This window comes from Aspergillus vadensis, assembly GCF_003184925.1.
Source record: "Aspergillus vadensis CBS 113365 unplaced genomic scaffold BO88scaffold_1, whole genome shotgun sequence".
NCBI classification, from domain to species: Eukaryota; Fungi; Ascomycota; class Eurotiomycetes; order Eurotiales; family Aspergillaceae; genus Aspergillus; species Aspergillus vadensis.
Window position 1 is genome coordinate 2,733,773 of NW_020292039.1, and position 16,861 is coordinate 2,750,633.

Consider the following 16,861-nt stretch of genomic DNA (forward strand, 5'->3'; position numbering starts at 1 on the left):
TATCTTGCACAGTAGTACGGTGCAGAAAGCTTACGCATTTAAATCCTCCAGATCCGACCAAACACCAAGGTCTGTCAATCCGTCGGTCAAGCACCTTGCGATAAGCGCTCGAAGACAGAGTCCCTTTTCGCCCATCATGCTGTCCACGGCGCACAGCAACCTCCATGAGCGACATCGACAACACAGGCGGCAGATCTCGACGCCGTCCGCTCTTGATGCCGTGAAAGCCCCCAGTCTTCCGGCGCAAGCGATGCATCGTTATCATGCCCATCGTCGGGGACAGAGTTTTGACAACAGAGCTTTGCGTGTCCAGCGATCGCAATCCATGCAAGATGGTACAACTCATACTACTAACACAACAGTACCGCAGCCGCATCATCCGAATATGCTTGGGGACAGCCAACACCAACGATACCTGTGTGTAGCGCAGCCGTCGTTTCCCCAGCAATCAGCCCCCATGCCCGTCATCACCGACTGCTTCACCCCGGAAGAGGTGCAAAACCTTCAAAGTCACAATGGCCAGGACAGTCAACCAAGTATGGCCTACCTGAATGCGCCCTTCGGGAAGGACGTTCCGCACATGAACATGCACTTCGACCTGATGCAGCAACAACAGATGCACAGCGCTAAGGTTCCGTGCGGATCTGGAACGGAAGGTCAATTTTTCGAGACGGGACTTTGGGACTTTTACCAGCCAACTTTTCCCGGTCAAGCTGATGTAAGGAAGTTATCGGTGCAGTCGGAAGCTACTCCGTCTCAGCACCCGCATACGCCCAAGCACGGCAATACACGTATGTTATGGCTCGTCAGGTCTCTGCTAAGCGCAAGTTACTAACGCGTCGTGCAGAGTATGCGCCGATTACACCAGCGACAACACCATTCAAGCAAACCGTGGGCCTAGCTCAGTACGGTGGGGACATCCAGTCAGGATCCACCAAAGACCAGGGTAGCGCGATGCCCGGATCAGCCCAGTCGTCGTACATGCAGCGAGCAAAGTCTCTCCAAGGCGTGGCTGGAACTACTTTCACGCAGCAGAAGTTTGATGTGTCCTCCCCCCCAAACACAGCATCATTTGAAGTGGATAACTTTGATACCTTTAACTATGAGCAGGGTTCTAGCTTTGAGGTTCCCAAGTCGGAAAGTCTTTCACAAAGCCAGTATGCCTCGTCGTCGTCAGCATCGTCATCCTTCATGTCATCTCCCGAGCTTGCGGCTATGCCTTGCCCCGAAGACGGTGCAAAGACACCAAAAGTACCTATTTATCCTGCCACCCCCAACCGTCCGCACCACAGGAAGACGCCCAGTGCAACACCTAGCTCAGCGGCCAAACCGAAGCTTTCTCCACGCGTCGCATCCATTGATAACTTGAACCTGGACGCTCGCGTACAAGCATCAATCAAAGAAACGGGTGTCACCATTGACGAGATTGCGTCGTACATTCACGGGCCTGACCCGGAGGACGGAAAATGGGTATGCCTGCACCCGGGCTGCGAGCGCCGCTTTGGAAGAAAGGAGAATATCAAGTCACATGTGCAGACCCACCTGGGCGACCGCCAGTACAAGTGCGATCATTGCAACAAGTGCTTTGTTCGGGGTCACGACCTCAAGCGTCATGCTAAGATTCATACCGGCGACAAACCCTATGAGTGTCTATGTGGTAATGTGTTTGCAAGACACGACGCCTTGACTCGACACCGGCAGCGTGGTATGTGCATTGGCGGCTACAAAGGCATTGTGCGCAAGACAACGAAACGGGGTCGTCCGAAGAAGCACCGACCAGAGATGGATGAGAGGCAAGACAAAGCATCGAGAACGCGACAGAGGATCGCAGAGAAGTCATCTTTCGACTCGTCCACATCCGAGTCTTCACGCAACACGCCTCCTTCCGAAGTGTTCGAGAATATGAGTCTCCACGGCTCTAGCCCGGCGGAAGAGATGCCGGTGTTCAACAACCCCAACTACTCGTTGCCACCAGAGGTTTTCACGTTCACGCCTCCTGCATCCCCCGGATACAGCGTGGGAATCAAGCCATCGCCTTCTCGGGACGAGCGATCGATTACCCCCAGCTCAGAAGACGAAATGCTTCCTTCCTCCCCATCAAAGCAGCCTCTCGAGAGCCTCGTCACGGACTCCAGCTTGCCCTACATGTCTGATCCGGAGACATGCCCGTACACAGATGCTTCCGGTGCTGCCAGCCATTCTCTGTCGTCGCCCCATGCAGCTCCCACCCTGTCTGAATCATCCAACGGATCTGATCTTGACATCTTCATCAGCCAAGATTCGACCTCAAGTTTTGGAAAGCCCGAATTCGGAGACCTGGCTGATTCTGACATGGCGCCGTTCCCTGACTATGTGAACACGACGTCCTTTGAAGGTGGTCTGGAACTGTTCCCCAACAAGCCCTTCTCCTCGGGCCCCGTCATGGCCGACGACTTCTTCTTCCAATTTCAAGTGGACGAACAAGCCTCAGATGTTATGACCAAAGAATTCTTCATGGATTAAAGAGAAACGACCATAACGGAACAAGAACCCAATTAACGACCGACAAGAAAGATGACACGGAAAACGAAAAACATCAAACGACCGGCGAATTTTGACGATGCAACGACTGAGGCTTACCAGCCTATGTGCAAGACTTTTAACGATTTAGGACCGCAAATGATTTGGAACCCATGCATATAAGACGCGAAATGATTTTTATGCCTTTTCTTCTTTTTTTACACTACGACACGAGAACCATGTACAATTTCCCTCCCTCACTTCACTTCTACGACCAAACTCATTTCAACGACCAATTTTATCCACTGCAAACTGATGAACTGTGACAACAACAAGAACAACGTTTCCAAAAAGAAATATTGTTTTCGGGCATTTGAACTTTCTGCTTTTTCTCCTTGGCGCTACCTGCATTTGATTCTTTTGTTATCTCGCGCAACGACACCATGTACGACCACCAACCAACCACCATTCTGAACCCCGGGATTTATCTGCAATATCTTGGGAGTTTTTTGTGTTTGCAAGATAAAATGACTTTTCTATGTTTTCTGGCCAGTCAAATTATGGAGTTTTTACAGGTCGTCCGTTCTTTTCTTTATTTTATCTGACTCTTTACGTGTTGATTGATCTTGATGAATGTTTGTAACGTCTTTTCTTTGTCTCCTGATGAACCCTTTTATGATGTTATGCTATGTTATTGAATCTGATTTTGTTGTTTTTTTATTTCCTTGTGTCATTTGGATTTGCTTTAAACTGCTGATGGATTGTGATATGTGAACGAAACGGACGAACGGGTTGATCTGTAAAAACTTCTATCTTCACTTCATCTTTTATGCTACTATTGCATCTTTGTTCTACTGGCTGGCATTGCAAAACAAAAGTCATTTTTGATACTCTCCTTTGGTTTGGTTGCTGACGAATTTACTTAATCGCCTACCTACTTACCCTGCTATCATCAATTTTGTCTTGGTGGTTTTCGCATGGCGCTTTCCCTCCTCGCCTGTACTTTAGCTTTATGATAGAACTGACTGACTCCCCATGAATGTCAATGATGCTTGAATGGATTGCTGTGTTTCTTTGTATATTTCTAAAGGTTTGTTTAATTCAGAATATAGGTAGTACTAGTTAACAGTGTGTATGGTTGTATAGTAAGCCAGGAATGCAAAAAAATATGAAAACATGTATGATTCTATGTGCGTTTAAATGTTGTATATGGCAAATGGACCGAGAAGAGAATGAGAAAAGAAATGGGATCATGCCTCTCTCCATGTAATGGAGAGCTCGAGAGGATGGTCGTCTTGCGTCGCGAAGACTTTGCTCTTCGTTGGCCCTTTGGGTGCCTTATCTGCGAAGAAGGTCGTGTTGTCATTGTAGGCGAGCATGCCGTCTTCGACCTGGAAGGGGTTAGTCAAAGGCTACATCAGGTGTTTTTGGTGAGGTGCACGTGTATTTTAGAAGGGATGGGCCGGGATGCTTACAGTAAACTGAGTCGGGGACCTGATGAATCCGCCGCAGGTGAAAACATCATGCGAGAACCCGCAGTCCCCCTTGCTGGATTTCAGGGTGACAGTGTCATCTGCGATGTCAAGAAGGGCCGTTAGTGAGTGACTGCCCACCAGATGGGGGGAAACATCGCGGGGAATACATACCAGACGCCTTATTGGCCGTGAATGTCGCACAGGTTCCCGAGGTGAACCATGCGCCGTGGCTGATGATGCAGCCTCGCTTCTGGCCGTTCGTTGAGATCATCAGGTTCCCTTTTCCTGAAAAGGGAGCGCTCGGTGCGGTCGGCTCAGCAGGTCCGCGGGATGTCTTGGTGGGCTCGTGACCGTTTCGGGGAGTCTTGGGAATGTAGTGGATGCCGCTGCGGGGGCAGTTGGATGTTTGGCCATCTGTTGTAGCTATTAGTTTCAGCTATTTGGGTGGTGAGGTGGTTGATTTGCTGACCTGGGTCAGATGGGACGAATTTGCCCGTCTGCAGTGGCCCGGCAATGTTGAAGTAGTACCAGACTTCGTTGATAGCCTGGTGTCGGCATCGGACAGTCACCTCGGCACCATGGGCCTTGGAGAGAGCATTGACAATCTCATCGCGAGTGTAGGTCTGGGTGTACGAGGGAGTAATGCCGGCTTTGGCGAGGGTCTGAACGGCCAGAAGTTTAGTTTCCTTTCTCTTCAATGAAGGCAGGGAGACAGACCTCGTAGGTGGGCAGGGTTCGGAAGACTTCGACTGTCCGGTCGAAGTAGTCCACAACCTCTTGCTGTGGGTAGTAGTCGGTGTAGCAGTGAGTTTCTAGCGTGCTGACACAAGTGCCGTGCTTGTTCCACTCATGTTCCCAGAGATTCGCATCATCGCCCCTGAAGTCTTTCCAGAAATCGCTCATATAGTCTAGTAGATCTCCACGGCCAGAGTCGACTAGAATCAGCGAAATGTTGCTGTAACGTCTCCCGGAGTCGCAGTACTGATCGAAGCCGCCATTGCAGTGGTCGGGCCTATGTAGCGGAGAACAAAGGTCAGTGCCGGGTGGCAATCATTATAATACATGACGGTCATGGATTGGTGAAAAAGGACAGGAATTAACCTACCAAAGTCCATGAATAGTCCAGGAATCTGCTGGCCCAATGGCGGGATCAGCATCCCAGAACTGCGTCTGGAGCATCTGTCCGCCGGGGTAGTTGAAGCAGCAGGTATCCTGGCCATGGTACTGAGCCTTGCAGCTCACTTCGGAGGAAGGACATTGCCGGAAGGTTGCTTCGGACGAACTATAATCTGAAATCGAGAGCGACGAGACACCTAGAGTTCCCGTTATAGCTTTCAAGACCTGTTGAGGTCCTGGGACACTCTGAAGCAGTCGGTCCCTCATGGAGATGGCGGTGGACCCGACCGCACTAGTGCTACCGGTATCAAGCATGGGGTTCTGACGGTTGTTGTTGATGCTCAGCAAGGAAATAGAGCAGACAATACAAAGTAAAGACAAGTATGCAACTCTCAACGAAGCATCAATTGGCAGAGCAGTGGAAGACAAAGGGGGAAGAGAGGAAAGAGGCGAATGATTGAGTCCCAACAGCAGCAGCACGTGCATCCATCCCATGACTTGGCCCCCGTACCTGAGTCAGCGGTATGTGATGTGACTGGTCCGATAAGCACCCTATCGTCGATCTCCCCGGATTGACTTGAAGCTTTTCTTATCGTGACCTAATAATGCATGCATATCGGAAATTGGACAACGCCTGGGGTATCATATTCGAAAAACTCCATGAGATGAGTATGTACATGAGTAGAGATGGTGGTTACAGTCGAGATTTAGTGTCCAGTAATCTGCTCCTTCTTCGCCTCTTGTTCGTGGACGCGCTCTTTCCACAGCCGAAGGACCTCAAATCCTACCTCGACAGCAATGAGTAAGATGATAATCCACTCGAGGCGGAGTCCATGCGTTTCGCTCAGCCTTTCGCGAAGTACGCTTGCGATTTCCTGCGCATAATCCATCTTCTCGTTCAAGAGCTTGATACGGATCCCCACATCGAGCGCTCGTCCTACCTGTTCATAGTACCCTTCTAATCCCAGCTCATGCCGACTGTCCCAAAAGATATCTGGCAGGGAGTCGGTGAGCTCCGAGTACAAGTTCAGCTGCGCACGCACACTGAGCAGCTGACCCGTCTTGCGAAGAATGAAGTCCCGAGTGAAAGGGAGACGTGAGCCCTTGGATAGGAGCGTGGGAATAGGTCGAGTAGACTCAAAGTAATTGGCCAGGAGAGATTCCAATACAGCTAATTTTGTACTGCGAGCCAGCCCTGACGAGAATGCCACCTTTGTAAGTACCGTATCTACAGACTGCCGAGCGGGTAAGTGGGAACTAGGCCCGTCATTACCCGGCTTAGTCCCCAGGATGATGGTGTCGCCCTTGATGCTGCTATTCTCTCGTTGAGAATCTTCAACATACTCAAGGTCCTCCGTTTCCAAGTCGTCAAGATGGGCCCCCTCAGCTGCAGGTAACAATGTCCTGGTTGCCAAAAAGGAAGTAAATCCTTCAGGTAGTGCCCATGCGACCACGGTTCCCGAGGGAAAGACAAACACATCCCCCACTTCGCTCGGTGACAGATCTAAGGTGTTGGGATTGCTCTGGCGGCGGATTGAGTCTAGAGGAACCTCAATGTGGACAACTTGTGGATACAGACCCGTCTCGTAGGGGTCCGGCTCGTAGCCTCGCTCCTGTAGGATGTCTCTGACTTTGCGTATATTGAACTGTTCAGCTACGGCATATGCTGTTACGGTCTTCTCATTGATAGATTAGCAATTATTCAAGGACGGTCGTGGCTCTTGACAGTGGCACCTTGGGCTGATAGAGCCCCTGCTCCCTGAGCTGGGCTTTGGATAACATTCCATCCTTCGACCGTTGTGCCTCCACTGCAACTCTCCGGAGTGACGTCGATGCGGCCGGCGACCTATTGCTTCTTCTCCTTTGTTTCTGGGATTCTAGAACCGCTTCGTCGGTCGTGTCGCCATTTTTCATTTGCTTCTGATAGAGATATGCATTGGATGAGAAGAAGTCTTTTCGCCGGGGATAGCTCAATGGAGGGGTAGCGTGAAGATATTGACTTCGGGGCTGTCTGAGAAACTTGACAGCCGATGGCCGTGACGAAAGAGTGCAGAGACGTGGTCTTGCGAACATGATCTCTCATGGGCTGTATAGAAAACTAAGGGGAAAGGAACTCAACCAAGCGCCAATTTCAGCCGTAGAATATTACCAAGAGAAAGCGATGCCATAACGAGGCACGTTCAGATCCGGAGAAATCATCTGAAGCTTTCTTTATTCGATGAGTCTTGCAGCAGAAAAGAAAGCCGGGATGGGGCATGGATGAGTCAGCAGGGCCCTAGCTGGATGCGGTGACGACCCTCAATGAAGCTCGCCCGACCGCCGGCAGTAAGTAACTGTTGGTTATCTACCCCAGCTCCGTCTAGCTGTGCTTCTGCTCGGCCGATGGGTGCCATGAAGCTGCCCATTGTCTGCACCAATATTTCACACCTTTGATACTAGCCTCCTGCTCTCGCCATGGATGCGCCTGGCGCGACGCAGGCAAACGAGAGTGTCCCTCAGGACCGCCGGGACTCGGATTCCAATAACGTGGGCGACAATACATACCCGGACAGCGGGCGGTCCGACCGGGTCAATGACGAGGAAGACAGCCACAATGGGACCCAGAGTGAAGGCGATGATATTGACAAAGAACACGACGAGGACGGAACAGAGGGGGAGAGTGATGACGAAGAGGACGAGGAGCCCCGGCTCAAGTATGCATACTTGACCAAACACCTGGGGGCGGTGTATCGCAATGGAGATGCAACAAGCTCCTTTCTCGCGGCTGGGGACAAGATGGTATGGTATCCAGGCATTTCCTAGAAGGCGCATGATGCTGAGATAGTGTCTAGGTAATTGGAACGCATAATGGAAACATTGTAAGTAGCGCTGTTGCCGCTTCGAATGATTGGAGAACTGACGCCGACCAGCATGTACTATCCGTTCCTCAAATGCGCTCTCTTCGCGTCTACCATGCGCACTCCGCCAGTATTACCTCGATCTCAATATCTCCGTTCCCTCCTCCGTTGCCCAGTCTCAGGCAAGAGTACTTCAGCAGAGTCCCCGAAGACCAGGAATATTCGGCGCGGCCGTCGTCCGGCACAGCTAGCCTCCGCGGCCGGCATCGACCAGCTCACCAGCAAAGCCTACCTGCCACGCCATCCAACTCGATATACATTGCCACATCTTCTATGGACGGAAATGTCTGTGTTGCATCATTAGTTGACTCCAAAGACGTTCTCTTGCGGAATTTTGGCCGGCCCGTGCAGGCTGTCGCGCTCTCACCAGAGTATAAAAGTGACAGGGCGTTTCTGTCCGGAGGACGTGCAGGCGACCTGATACTTACAGTGGGCGGAAGAGTTGGTGCTAGCACGAATTCCACAACAATGGGAGGTGCTGCGGCTACGGCTTCGAGTTGGCTCGGATCTTTGGGGCTGGGAGCCAACACCGGCAAGGACACTATCCTTCACAGTGGGGAGGGCGCCATCAGTACGATCAAGTGGTCTTTGTCTGGGAAGTACGTCGTCTGGGTCAACGAAGAGGGCATCAAAATTATGCGATCGAACTTGTACCTCGATTCTTCCGATTCTGAGCTTGCCTGGAAGCGAATCAGCCACATTGACCGGCCTAACCTTCCAGGCTGGGAGGAAATGGCGGGAGTCTGGAAGGCTCGTGCTGAGTGGGTAGACGAAAAATCATTGACCACCGACATCGGTTCAAACAGTCAAGGAGGATCGTCTGCAGCCCAGTCGACTATTGTCAGGGAAAAGGTGGAGAAGTTGGTAGTTGGCTGGGGAGGCACGGTTTGGGTCATTGACGTATACCCGGATAGACCCAGCAAGAATAACAGGGACCTGAAGATCGGATCTGTTGAGGTTTCGACAATCTTGCGGACCGACTGCGTTATATCTGGCATCTCGCTATATACTCCTAGTCTACTGGCCGTCCTTGCGTACATTGAGGCGGAAGAAGACGTCTCGGAAGAGCGGACCAAGCTAGGAGGTCGCCGTCCGGGAACGCGCCGCCGGCCAACGGGCTTGGAGCCTGAACTGCGGATTATCGATATTGAAACAAAGGAGGAGCTTAGTGCTGATACCCTTTCAACCAGTCGTTACGAGACCCTCACTTCATCTGACTATCACATGTGCGTTCTGCCTCCTTGGAAATCTAGCGCTCCTGTTTCGCAACGTGGCGCCCTAGAAGCTTTGGGGAACGGTCTCTGGGATGCAACGCTCTACCCGGCACGTCTATTCAACTCCGCCGCTAGCATTCGCAGTACAACGAGCAGTGACAAGGGATCCAGCCGCGCGCCGAGCACCTTTGCCTCTCGAAGGTTTTCTTATGAGGAACCCCTTTCCAAAGAAATCCAGGACATTGCAGGGAGCGTGGGGCCCAAAATCTTCGTCCACAGTCCATATGACTGCGTTGCTGCCCTGAAGAGAGACCTGTCTGATCGCCTAGCCTGGCTAGACGCGCATGAGAGGTATGAAGAGGCATGGATGCTTCTCCAGGAGCATCCTGAGGCGGCGGGGTCGACGACTGACGTGAACGAGCAAATTCCGGAGACGCCGTCAAGATCGCAGAGCAGTAGCGTTGGCGAATCCTTCATTGACGATAGGTCTTCCATCACAACCACTGGCCGGAACATTGCTTCTACTCCTGCTGTCGAGCAGGAAAAGCGCCGCATTGGCGAGTTGTGGATCGAGCAACTTGTTGATGAGAACAAATGGGCGGAGGCCGCTGAAGTTTGCGTGAAAGCAATTGATACCGCGAGCAGGTGGGAGCATTGGGCTTGGACTTTCATTAAGCACGATAAGCTGGACGAGATCTCGTCCGTCATGCCTGTCAACTTGCGCCCCAGTCTCCCCGCAAACATCTACGAGACCATCTTGGGGCACTATGTCGAGCACAACAGGTCAAGGTTCAGCGATCTTCTGGACTCCTGGCCTTTCGACCTCTTTGACGCCAATAATGTCGCAACGGGAATTGAGGAGCAACTGAGATATGACTCGGTAATCCCGGACACAGAGGACTGGCGAGTCCTGACAAGGTGTCTTGCCAAACTGTACCTCGCAGGAGGTCACTACGGCAAAGCACTGCACTGCTATATTCGCCTCCAAGACGCCGACACAGCGATGGCCCTGATCAAGGACCACCGACTGCTAGACACCCTCACCGACGATATCCCCGCGTTCATCCTCATCCGCGTCTCCAAGGAACAGCTGAGATCAGCGCCCGTCGAGGAACTCGAAGAGCTCACCGCAGAGCCCATCAGGCTCCTAGTCAGCGAAGCCTACACAGGCATCGTCCGGCCTGAAATTGTGGTCGATCAACTCCAAGCAGCCAACAAACTCCTATATCTCTACTTCTACATGCGGGCCCTGTGGCGCGGCGAATCACTGCCTCACGGCGCCGCAAAACCTCGCCGCGGCCACTTCGCCCACATCCGAGACGCAGCCAGCAAGCTCGCTGCCGACGAAGGCAAAGCACTAGTCGACAATTTCGCCGAACTAGCCGTAGAACTCTTCGCAGACTACAACCGGCCCCTGCTGATGGAATTCCTTCAAACCAGCACCTCCTACTCCTTCGACATGGCCGTCAGCATCTGCGAAGGGCGCCACTTCACTCCAGAGCTTATCTACCTCCTCTCGAAAACGGGACAAACTAAACGCGCCCTCAACCTGATTCTCTCCGACCTCAAGGATGTCTCACAAGCCATCCAATTTGCCAAGTCCCAAAACGAGCCCGACCTCTGGGAAGACCTCCTCGACTACTCCATGGACAAGCCGCGTTTCATTCACGGTCTCCTCGTCGAAGCCGGAACTTCCATCGACCCGATCAAACTCGTACGCAGGATCCCAAGCGGCCTAGAAATCGAAGGCCTCCGAGAAGGTCTCACACGAATGATCCGTGAACACGACCTCCAAGCCAGCATAAGCCAAGGAGCCGCCAAAGTGCTCCAAAGCGAAGTAGCAGTAGGCATGGACACGCTCCGACGCGGCCAACGCCGCGGCATCAAGTTCAATATCGTCGAAGAGGAAAGATCCATTCCTGGCACTCCCACCACCACCACTGCCACCGAAGCAACCGAAAAGGACACCACCACCGCCAACAACAAAGCAGTCAAAAGCGACGCCGACACAGAAAAGACCTCTTTCACCGCAACATCCTCAACCACCGCCTCCCAGGCAGGTAGATGCGCAGGCTGTCATCACCCGTTCCGCGCCAACGGTAAACCCCCCCCTCACCTCTTCAATACTTCCCGAAAACATTACTCATTTATGGATCCACAGAGAAAGAAATCCTCGTCGGCTTCGCCTGCGGCCACATTTTCCACCTCTCGCACATCCACGCAACATCAGAAAATCCCTCAGCCACAAGCACGCCGTATACTCGCTCTGCGGTGCAGACACCTCGGCCGTTTTCGCCTGCGCCCGGACAGACGCTGGATGAAGTATCGATGAGTGCATCGCGCACGGTCGGACCTAAGGTGACCACTGCGCGGTTGTTGAGGGATAGGATCGGTGATGGGTGTAGGATTTGTGCGTTGGCGAAGGAGTTGGAGGCGATTGGGGATTCAGAGTCGTAGGTATACTTTTCTGCTGTGAGTTTGTGAGTGTGGCTTTTGGATGGGTACTCTGGGGAGGGGGGTACTGTAGCTTTGCTTCGGGCGGGAATGTAGATTCGTCGGCTGCTTTGTGTGGCGACTTGAAGAAAGGGGATTGGCTTTAGTATTTTTATTTTGATGGTGAGGATGCTTTGCATTTCTGGAAGGTATGAGTGCTGATGGGATTGCAGGTATTCATTTGTTGAAGGGAGCAGTTGAATGATGACCCTGTCATTCTACCAGTGTGGGGCTGTAACCACGGACAGTTTCACTACATGTCACATAGTTCGCCTGGATGGGTGTATGTTTAGTCTTTAGGAGATACCCATGGTAGCAATAATCTACTGCGCAATTGAGACAAGTGTTAAGGCCCGTAAGGCTTTGAATTAGATCAAGCGGTATCTTGCCGCGATATTAGTTACAACACTCCGTTGAGGAATTCAAATGGCAACCTCTTGTGAGGCGCATCTCGACATAACGTTAGAGCAAATAAAATGAAAGAAACAGAGAAAGAAAGAAGCACGCTTCATCTGAAGATTAAGTTCAACACCACCAGGTCATCGTACACAGCTCAGCTGGGAACGAATTTCAAAGAACTGCTGGTAAGCGAAAGAAACATCTTCAGATACGCACGAGACTAAAAGCCAAGGCAACTGCCAACGCAAAGGCGGACGACGCCATGCCCTCATAGTCATTGGCCTCGTTGGTGGTGGGGAACGAGGGGTGCGCATGAGTGCGGGTGCCAGTCGATGCAGTGGTATCAGTGCTGACTGTGTGATTTCCATGCTGCTCTCCAGAACTAACTGAAGAAATGATAGAATCATTCTCATCACTGGGAGCACTATGAGTCCCGGACGAGGTAGGATGGGGCACAGTGGTGTCAGGGACAGTCTGAATTCCAGTCATGACGGATGAATGTCCAGTGGCCACAGACCTGGTGACTGACACAAAAGTGGTATCAGAGTTGACGTGAGATTGACCGGTAGGGACCTCGGTTGGGTTTCCAACAGGAACTTCAGTAGTAAGTCCCGAAGGAACCTCAGTGGCAACACTAGTCATAGTTGGAACACCCGTCACGACAACAGTCGGAATCAAGGTAGGCGCGGTGACGACTGTAGGGAGGGATAGGGTTCCGACGGTGGGAGCCACTGGAGTCTCCGTCTCGCAGATAGTCACGGTCAAGATGTCTAGAGCTAATTAGTACTCAAGTTTCTTATCAGGAGGTCCTCCAGGCTTACCATCGTTACGGGTTTTGCCAACTCCCTCGGCCTTGTTGGGCTTGGGCCTACGATTGTTGGACTTAGGGACGATGACCGCGTGGTGAGCTATATTATTGTCCAAGCCTGGTCAGTATATAGAACCCCCAGCTACCATCTGAGTAATACTTACGAGCGAAGGCAGCCTCAGTCATCTCATAGTAAACACGCACAAGATCATCGGCGATATCTAAGAGCGTTAGCAGCATGAAGAAGACAGTTGGAGTGTAGTACCTACTAGCACTGCAGCCGATACTGGCGAGGAGCCAGATGGCAAGGATGATCAGGTAGTTCACGTTCATTTTTGATCTTAGAATACAACGCTTTGAAGCAAAGATTCTTTGAGTAGAAAAGAACAGGAACTAGACGAAGAGTTGATGAAGTTCAGGATTCTTGATGATGGAACCTTGATAGAAAGACTGGGGAAAGACGGAAGGAGGACGGGTGGACGACTGGGGAGAGAGTTGGGAGAGAAGAAAAGAGGTGAAGAAGGAGAAGAAGAAGAAAAGGATTTGAGGAGAAAGATAAAAAGAATTCGAACGTGTTGTGTGTGTTGACAGGGTTGTGTCGCCGGGGCGAATGGTGTCGTTTTGGAAAGTGCGACGACGACATTACCAATACGGCAAGAGCAGTCAGTGTAGGCACCGATGACCAACAATTGAAGATAGGAAACGGTGCTATACGGGAGGGATAGAGGTGCGTATGGTGGTAGTGTCTGCACAATAATTCACATAGGGCTCGATCACGCATGATAAGATGGTGGCGTTTATGGGGTCTGATATCCACGTGTTTTCACTGTTATGCACTACGCTAAGGGCTCGGAGTTGAACTTCCGAGTCTTTGTTAAGTCATAATTATAGAAGCTAATTCTTCTAGAATACCTCCATGGAAGTTTAGGTGTCAAAGGAACATCCATGCAAAGCCGGTACTCTATTGATGCATACGGGGTAAGCCATCGGCAGCCGGAGACGAACTACGCCAGGTCCCACCCTCAAAATTCCTCCATCCACACGAGAAACAATGAGCCCACCATTACTGACCCCTATTAAGCTGTCTCCCTATACATAGGAGCCAATGATTGTCGTCCTAAACCCTCTTGACCACAAGCTAGACCAGCCAAGCTTGATCCCGACGAGCTCTAACATGAGGTTATTCCCGAATAAGCCACACCGCAAGCCATCAGATACCGATGTCTCAGATCGACCAATCAGTCTCTGCCATCGAGAAACAGAAAACTGGATCATGGAGGATCTCAGTGGCAAATTTTGCCCTTGATCTCGAGCCGTTCTGCCCTCCGAGCTTCCTTTAGGCATGTTTAGAGGCAACCTTAAAAGCGAATCGATCCTGCAGTGATCCTCATACTAACGGCTACTAGATGGCAATCCCTGCACCGTGCAGAGATGTGTTCGTATTGAGATCTGGAAAGTTGAAATTATTATACCCGTGGAGGATCTTGTACTACTCCGGCAAGGGAGCCGATATGGATGATACCCGATCTCAACTGTCAGTTGACCATGCAATCCTAGTATCAGAATAATATTCTGACATCCACGTGCCAACCATACCCGCTATATATATTTGGCAGTCCACACTGGAGCCTTCAGAATCATCAAAGTTCGTGTTTGCGCACCATGTGATGTTGAGTTCAGGGCCTCCTATCCACAGCATCACTGGAAATTTACCCTAGCGGGTGTTGTTTCCCGTATGGAATACTGCGGTATGGTTGGTATGGAATGGACAAGCGTAATTCAGTAACGGTTTCTGGTGTCAAAACTAGCGAAAATTACAGCGACAGATAGAGACCCCACATCGGCACGACCCGCGTGGAGGCGCCAACCAGCAAAAAGCGACTGATGGCCAGCCGCTCCTTTCCAAGGAACTCTCTTGAGCTATGACGACATTGCAAGGTACCAGTCCGATCCCCGATCCGATGCGTTGAGAGCCATGATGTCATCTGCGTTGTTCCCTTTCCCGATTGCCATCGCGACTCGCCCTGGGCTGGGCTGGGGCTGCGTGAGTCGGCCCGAGTCTGGACCTGTCATCCGCATTCACCCACGAACTACTGCGTGAGGATGCATTTTCTGCTGGCCTTGACTTACAGTCACTACAAAGAAAGGGAGATGCTAACAACCGTGTCATGTAGGGAGGGAGCACTACACTTTTCCACCTCTTTCGATTTAATTCCAACAAATCAGTATGGCGCCATTTCTGTTCAAACCCCGTTGCAGAACACATATCCCGAACCTACCCCATAAACACAACCAAATTAGAAACTGCGGAGGCAAATAAGAAAAAAGGTCAGAATATTAAGGAAAAGCTCAAACACCGAGTCGGCGAAACGGAGAGCCTCTCGTTCCTTTTCCCTTCCCTTTTATTCCCCACTTCCCACGAGATCGGCAGGCCCCCAAATGCAACTGAAACGATTGGTCGAAGATCTCAGGACAAGGTTTCTGCAAAGGGAGAAATGGATCAGCCAGAACCACCAATCTATCTCCCACAGACGTCATTGCCCAACGGCGGCTAGATAAGCCTAAAAGCATATCACAGTTACTTTGTACAAAGTTGATGAGTTGTTACCGATCCCCCCGATAGCGCTTGCAATGAACAGAAACCAAAAAGTTAAATTGTCATTATCGTTGAGACATACCGCGAGTCTAGAACCATGGCTACAGAACCCCCTGACTTAGACCACGTTGTACAAACAAACTGCTCGGTGATCAGTTACTACTGTCTTATCTTCTCGATACCATTTTTACTTTTGCGCTCTGTTTCCATTGGTGGCTTCCGTTCAGGTACCCTTGCAGAATACCAACATGAAAGAAAGCATAATACCATCACCACTATACATACATTTATTTACTTCTTCATATTAATCCAAATACCAAATAACTTCTAAGTAGTAAGGCCGCCCCTAAAACCATTCCCTCATCCACCAACATTAGAATTAAATGATACAATATAATATAATAATACCGCAAATTATACATCCCATAAACTAACTAGTATGTACTTATGCACCTCGACGGGGCCAGCCACCAGAGGCACCACCCGCAGCGCCATGGCGCCAGCCCAGTCTTATACTACATATACACGACAGCCACAAGCCAGCTAGTCAAGTAGTTAGTTAGATAGTTAGTTATCTATCTATGCAGCAAACAAATCCATGTACTCCGATCAATACATACATACTTACGTACATACATCCATCCTTACAATTCATACAGAAATACCCCAATCAATACATACATACATACACCTTACCAAAACACCTCCAGCAAAACCATCTCCTATTACTTCACCTCGAACTCGATCTCCAAATCTACACTCAAACAATGGCATAGATGGGTACCATAAAACTGGAGTATGTACGGAGTAGATGAAATGAACGGAGTAGTTCCTAAAACCCAACCATATACCCGATCGGGAACTCATCTCCGCATAAGGCAATAGCATACGTAGTAGCAAGGGGGGGTTGTGGAGGAGGGAGGGCCGCAAAAGGTAAGCATGTGCGACAGGTGACTGACCACCCCCCTCTCTTTCCTCTCAACGAAACAAAGAACACCCTGCCCGAAAAGGGTATAAGGCACGCTTCGGAGGAAAAAAAAAAGAAAGGAAGAAAAAAGGGACGGGTAGATGCTCGGCAGATACACACGCACACAAACTAACCCCAACGAATATAGATACCATGGGAATGAGGATGAGGAGGAGATTTTAGTGGAACATAGCGAGAATAATGACGATGTAGCTAAGAGCTAGTAGTAGCAGGGACCATAGTTACCATCCATTTTACTGAGAAAAGAAGAAGAAGAAAAAAAAAAGCCACACCCCACTTTAAAATGAAAAGAAAAAAAAAAAAAAAAATCAAATCAATTCAAACCGAAACGGTAAAGATGATTCCGGAGCCATTCGAGAGTCAGTGGGGGCGGATC

The 16,861-nt window shown here is 50.6% G+C and overlaps 5 protein-coding genes across 5 annotated transcripts; 2 read left to right on the top strand and 3 right to left on the bottom strand.

Annotated features, from left to right (window-relative positions):
- Positions 1-136: 136 nt before the first annotated feature.
- ace2 (putative C2H2 transcription factor (Swi5)) lies at positions 137-2,502 on the top strand (the record flags this gene model as incomplete). Its single annotated transcript, XM_025708000.1, has 2 exons — positions 137-791; positions 848-2,502. 2 exons carry the CDS (start codon positions 137-139, stop codon positions 2,500-2,502), a joined length of 2,310 nt encoding a protein of 769 aa, XP_025568765.1.
- Positions 2,503-3,550: 1,048 nt separating this feature from the next.
- On the bottom strand, positions 3,551-5,528 carry BO88DRAFT_355868 (T2 family ribonuclease). Its single transcript, XM_025703713.1, has 6 exons — positions 5,080-5,528; positions 4,692-4,986; positions 4,444-4,636; positions 4,146-4,388; positions 3,975-4,072; positions 3,551-3,890 (listed from the first exon to the last, which is right to left on the bottom strand). Exons 1-6 carry the CDS (start codon positions 5,403-5,405, stop codon positions 3,750-3,752), a joined length of 1,296 nt encoding a protein of 431 aa, XP_025568766.1. The 5' UTR covers positions 5,406-5,528; the 3' UTR covers positions 3,551-3,749.
- A 179-nt stretch (positions 5,529-5,707) lies between these two features.
- Positions 5,708-7,289, bottom strand: BO88DRAFT_400630 (RMD1 family protein). The gene is made up of 2 exons (XM_025705627.1): positions 6,825-7,289; positions 5,708-6,766 (listed from the first exon to the last, which is right to left on the bottom strand). The coding sequence occupies exons 1-2, from the start codon at positions 7,161-7,163 to the stop codon at positions 5,798-5,800; spliced, it is 1,308 nt and encodes a 435-aa protein (XP_025568767.1). The 5' UTR covers positions 7,164-7,289; the 3' UTR covers positions 5,708-5,797.
- A 158-nt stretch (positions 7,290-7,447) lies between these two features.
- Positions 7,448-11,982, top strand: BO88DRAFT_355872 (CLH domain-containing protein). The gene is made up of 5 exons (XM_025703714.1): positions 7,448-7,868; positions 7,922-7,948; positions 8,000-11,300; positions 11,363-11,817; positions 11,868-11,982. The coding sequence occupies exons 1-4, from the start codon at positions 7,545-7,547 to the stop codon at positions 11,656-11,658; spliced, it is 3,948 nt and encodes a 1,315-aa protein (XP_025568768.1). The 5' UTR covers positions 7,448-7,544; the 3' UTR covers positions 11,659-11,817; positions 11,868-11,982.
- Positions 11,983-12,034: 52 nt separating this feature from the next.
- BO88DRAFT_400632 (uncharacterized protein) lies at positions 12,035-13,627 on the bottom strand. Its single transcript, XM_025705628.1, has 4 exons — positions 13,171-13,627; positions 13,066-13,122; positions 12,915-13,001; positions 12,035-12,863 (listed from the first exon to the last, which is right to left on the bottom strand). Exons 1-4 carry the CDS (start codon positions 13,232-13,234, stop codon positions 12,298-12,300), a joined length of 774 nt encoding a protein of 257 aa, XP_025568769.1. The 5' UTR covers positions 13,235-13,627; the 3' UTR covers positions 12,035-12,297.
- Positions 13,628-16,861: the final 3,234 nt, after the last annotated feature.